Source organism: Gymnodraco acuticeps, unplaced genomic scaffold (genome assembly GCF_902827175.1).
Source record: "Gymnodraco acuticeps unplaced genomic scaffold, fGymAcu1.1, whole genome shotgun sequence".
In the NCBI taxonomy this organism is placed as follows: domain Eukaryota; kingdom Metazoa; phylum Chordata; class Actinopteri; order Perciformes; family Bathydraconidae; genus Gymnodraco; species Gymnodraco acuticeps.
The window spans coordinates 1,465,653-1,469,673 of NW_022989979.1; the positions used below are offsets into that span (position 1 = coordinate 1,465,653).

General features: G+C 39.2%; 1 protein-coding gene across 3 annotated transcripts; it reads left to right on the plus strand.

The window, feature by feature from the left end:
- Positions 1-471: 471 nt before the first annotated feature.
- On the plus strand, positions 472-3,445 carry LOC117543366. Of its 3 annotated transcripts, XM_034211574.1 has the most exons (13): positions 472-519; positions 688-768; positions 847-930; positions 1,584-1,644; positions 1,738-1,788; positions 1,874-1,918; positions 2,034-2,098; positions 2,190-2,295; positions 2,437-2,475; positions 2,778-2,931; positions 3,024-3,134; positions 3,239-3,336; positions 3,427-3,445. In XM_034211574.1, coding segments are annotated over exons 1-12 (897 nt in total). In that variant the 5' UTR covers positions 472-517; the 3' UTR covers positions 3,427-3,445. The 3 variants fall into 3 exon arrangements, with proteins under 3 accessions (XP_034067465.1, XP_034067464.1, XP_034067466.1); XM_034211573.1 differs by having other exon boundaries at positions 3,239-3,442; XM_034211575.1 differs by lacking the exons at positions 472-519; positions 847-930 and having other exon boundaries at positions 3,239-3,442.
- Positions 3,446-4,021: the final 576 nt, after the last annotated feature.

Below are 4,021 nucleotides of genomic sequence, written 5' to 3' on the forward strand. Positions count from 1 at the left end.
GTATACTTCATGTGTGGTACTTCAATAATACTGTTTATTTTTTGTCTATCTAATAACAGCTGAACCGAAGTTGGATTCGGAGGGGTCTGTTGCTGACCACCAGTATGCCCTCTCTGGTGCGAAATACGCAAAGGATCTACATCCGATTCAAGACAAGCTGGTAGATATATGTTTACTTCATGCACAGTGATGGAGGTGCATTGTTTTGATTTGAATTTTTCTATGTTTTCTATTGGCTTGAAGTATGTTTTGCAATCTGTTATTTGCAGCTCAGCTATGTGCTAGACCACAATAGGCCTGGAGCAGAGGTCATTGTGAAGGAGGGTGATGTGTGCCTGACCAGAAAGGACTTTTGGAGCCTGGGTCTTCCTCAGTGCATGGAGTCAAATGTAGGTATACTTGAGCTTTCCTCCCAACTTCATCTTGTCTCAAATAAATGGCACAGGTAACTTACTGTTGTTACTGTTTCAGATTGGAAACCCGTGCCTGAAGATGGTACAAGAAGCCACCCAAAGACATGTACGGTTTTCAACAGACATCATTGGCCTGCTTTTTTCTTTTGAATAACACATATTTTCTAAATAGCTGTTTAGTGGTGAAACTCCAATCTCGTGAAGTGTGGTTGTCTCTTGTTGTTGAACATACTTCTAGGAAGATTTCATTTTTTTTGAAAAACTATCAATATAGGGCAAAGATATATACATCGTGGATATGTATGTGGTTCCTACCTGGAAGTCCAAAACAGCTGACGCGTTGGCCAGTTTTCCAGTAAGTTCCTGTTGCTTGAGACCTATGTTTCTTGAAATTGATATACAGCAACTTAAAATCCCTTGTTTAAAATACTAGGCTGACCAATTGGCCACCAAGGACATGGTTTTCATCCCTGCCTGGAGTCGGCAGCAAGGAAAGGCAGATCACTATTTGCTTTGCGTGAGTCTGTTCCAAATGATCTCACCAGCATGTACAAAATGAACATAAGTTGTGCTGTGTGGTTTTCTTCTGGTGTTTGATTATGTCTAATTTCAGCTATTTTGTCAATGGTTGACAGGTGATCAAGCCAGCAAAGAGAGAGTTATATTTGCTCGACCCTCTTAAGCCAGATGGCTTTGGGGACAATTCCTACAAGGACATATTTAGGTTTTTGTAACATGATTACCCCCACCGTTCTGTGGCTTGTATGGGAGTTCTAAATAGTTTATAGTATTCTAATACTGCAGTAACCATCTTGTAGACCAGGGGTCTGAATCTGATCAAATTCATTTATAATATATCTCCATTTCCACAAAGTCTGGAGTGTCCTTAGTGGAACCAAAAGAAAAAGAGTCTGCAACAGGATGCTATGAATTATAATGTACATTTTGTTATAAGCCTTGTTCAAAGGTTGTTTTCAAGTTCAGCTTTGTTCAGAGGCTGGTAAACGTATTTTTGTTTGTTTTATTTTAGCCCCGTTCAGTGGCTTTCATAACTTTCCTCTTTTAAGGCATGCAATAGTTCAATGTAAGGAAATCCAAAAACATGAATTATATTGAGTATAGCGTTCCTTCACCAAATCAATTCCCATGTCTTATCATTTCTTTTGACAGTGACCTAGCGCACCGCATTGCTCCAGGTCAGTGGACAGTAAAGTTCGGCAGAGACGTCAAGGTACATTTCTCCACCATCTCATACACCTGCTTTCACATGTCTTTATTTTCCATTTGACCATGAACATCACTGTTATATTCCAAATTCTTACAGGGTTTGCCTCACCAAACCACGGGCAATGACTGTGGTGTCTTCATACTGATGGTAAATTCCTCCCTTGACACTTTTTTTTAAGGGGTTTTGTTAGTTTTTGAAACTCATAACTTAACAGATCTTTATCCTTTCACAGTATGCACTCAACTTCAGCACAGATGCTCCACTTTGGTTTACCGAGGTCAGTATTTATCCTCTGAGTTAGTATTTCAGGGGGAAGAGGGGGCTAACATTGAGTAGACAAATGATGAGGTTCCATTCATTTTCAACTTTATTATTGTTACATTTTCTTTTAGCGGGACATAGCACAGATCCGGAAATGGTGGTGCATTATGCTCATGGAACGGTACCAGATTGAAGGGTAAATCATACATTTTAAATGTTACTTTATAGACAACAGTTTCTTTGACACTGATTTACATTTTCATCCTGATATTATGTGATTTTTATAGCCACGGACAGAGGTTTTCTTACTGGACCAATGAGGCCGAAGAGCTGCTCAAAGGGGCACTGGAGCCAGTGTACAGGGTCTCAAAGAAGCAAAAGACAGAACATGAGGTCAATAGGCACACTCCTGTTTGTGATAAAGAAATGTAACAATCCAGATTATTTAACACATGCATACATATCAATATTGATAATTGTATACACATGTAATTAAACAATCACATGACCCACACCTTATATTTTCCTTCAAAGGTCCAGTTTCAAAAGTCCGACATGTGCTTCATATTGGAGGTAATATCTTTTCAGTGAAGCAGCAACTGTTTTTTGTTTAAAAAACGACCTATGATCACGGCAGAATTTCCAACTATTATGTCTCACTGCTTTTTTTAACTTTATTGATAGCTGTTTTTTACCTCAAGGAGAAGAATAACAAAACATAAGAAAAATGTGTGTGATATATTCAACATTAATATTAAAAATGTGTATTTTTGCTACCTGAAGCCCAAAGAATCTTGGTATTTTGATTGTGCTGGCAACAGTCTAGTCAATGTGTTGTTAAATATGTTTGATCTAGTCTGACCAATACTTCACAGCTGCCAAACTGTCTTCTCTCGGACCTTCTGATGGAAGTGGTTCTCCAGGAAGGTGACAAAGCGTACTCATCACTCACTCTAGTGTGTACCACCTTCAGAGACACAATGTCCACTGTGTCTTTCAGAAGAGGGGCCCACTTTCGCTGGCTTGAGAGTAAGTGATTCAGTGAAGGTGCAGCAGTATACGACAGCTGTGGTGTCTATGCATATTTGTAATGGCTCTATTGAAATGCTTGTTTTACACAGGTGTTGCTACATGGAGTTTGTTCTCTGCTTCATACAAGCAGGATTTCAACGTCATGTACACCATTGACACCTGCCGTGGATGCTTGGAGCCTTACAAAAACTGCAAACCAGGTAGACTTCTTATTCTGGATAATAATGTTTATGTGTCATTACATATTTAGTGTGTTGTGGTCCTAGTGTGATTCAATTACAATATTTTCTTTTTCTATTCATAGGATATGTTGGGAAAGGTAAAAGAGGAGAATTGCAGGGCATCTACTCTGATGACCAACATCCAGGCTATTGCAGTCCCTTCTGCAACCAGATATCATAGGTAAAGATTAACTCACACAAACAAATGTCAGAATAGACTAAATTGTCACTGCAATTAATGAAGATCATCCTTTGATATCTTACCTTCAAGTTTGGTTTTCCCGGACGCTGCCTGTCATGGACTTCGGGTCGTGGACTTCGGGTCGTGGCTGAACCTGTCTCTGCAGTCCTGCCTTGGGTCATGCTGCTTCCCTGATGGCTTCCTCATATATTCTGAACAATCTGTGCTGTTTTCCTATCCACATGTAAAAGGAACTAGAAGGATTTCTTGATACTAAGGGCTGTAGAGAAAAGTTTGGAGCTTTTTCCATTAACGTTGAAGTTCAAATTCTCAATAAACACTTGAATGCTGTGCTGTCTTTCTATTTACTTGAATGTGTGAATTCATTCTGTTGGGTAGGTAAGCTTGGGATGGATATATTAAATATATACATACAAAAAATTAGAGACTCTTTCCAATGAAAGTAGCTAGCCGCAATAGCTCCAAGATTGCTATATCTAGTTTGTAGGTCGCCAAGTTGGCATCATTGACAGTTCGTCTCTTAAAGCCTCTAAAGCTCTGCAACAAAAAAGGATCATTATGAATGTAAATACTATACATGGTAATGCAGCAGGGCATAGTGCGATGAGGCAGGCAGGCAGAACCAGATTTATTTCTAAATATTTGTCGATCAATATTAGGCTAC

Excerpts from the sequence above, each read along its gene's own strand:
- LOC117543366 (XM_034211574.1), top strand. Across the intron at positions 1,645-1,737 it reads AGTTCGGCAGAGACGTCAAG|GGTTTGCCTCACCAAACCAC; the intron begins GTACATTTCTCC and ends AAATTCTTACAG. Across the intron at positions 2,932-3,023 it reads CCACTTTCGCTGGCTTGAGA|GTGTTGCTACATGGAGTTTG; the intron begins GTAAGTGATTCA and ends TGTTTTACACAG.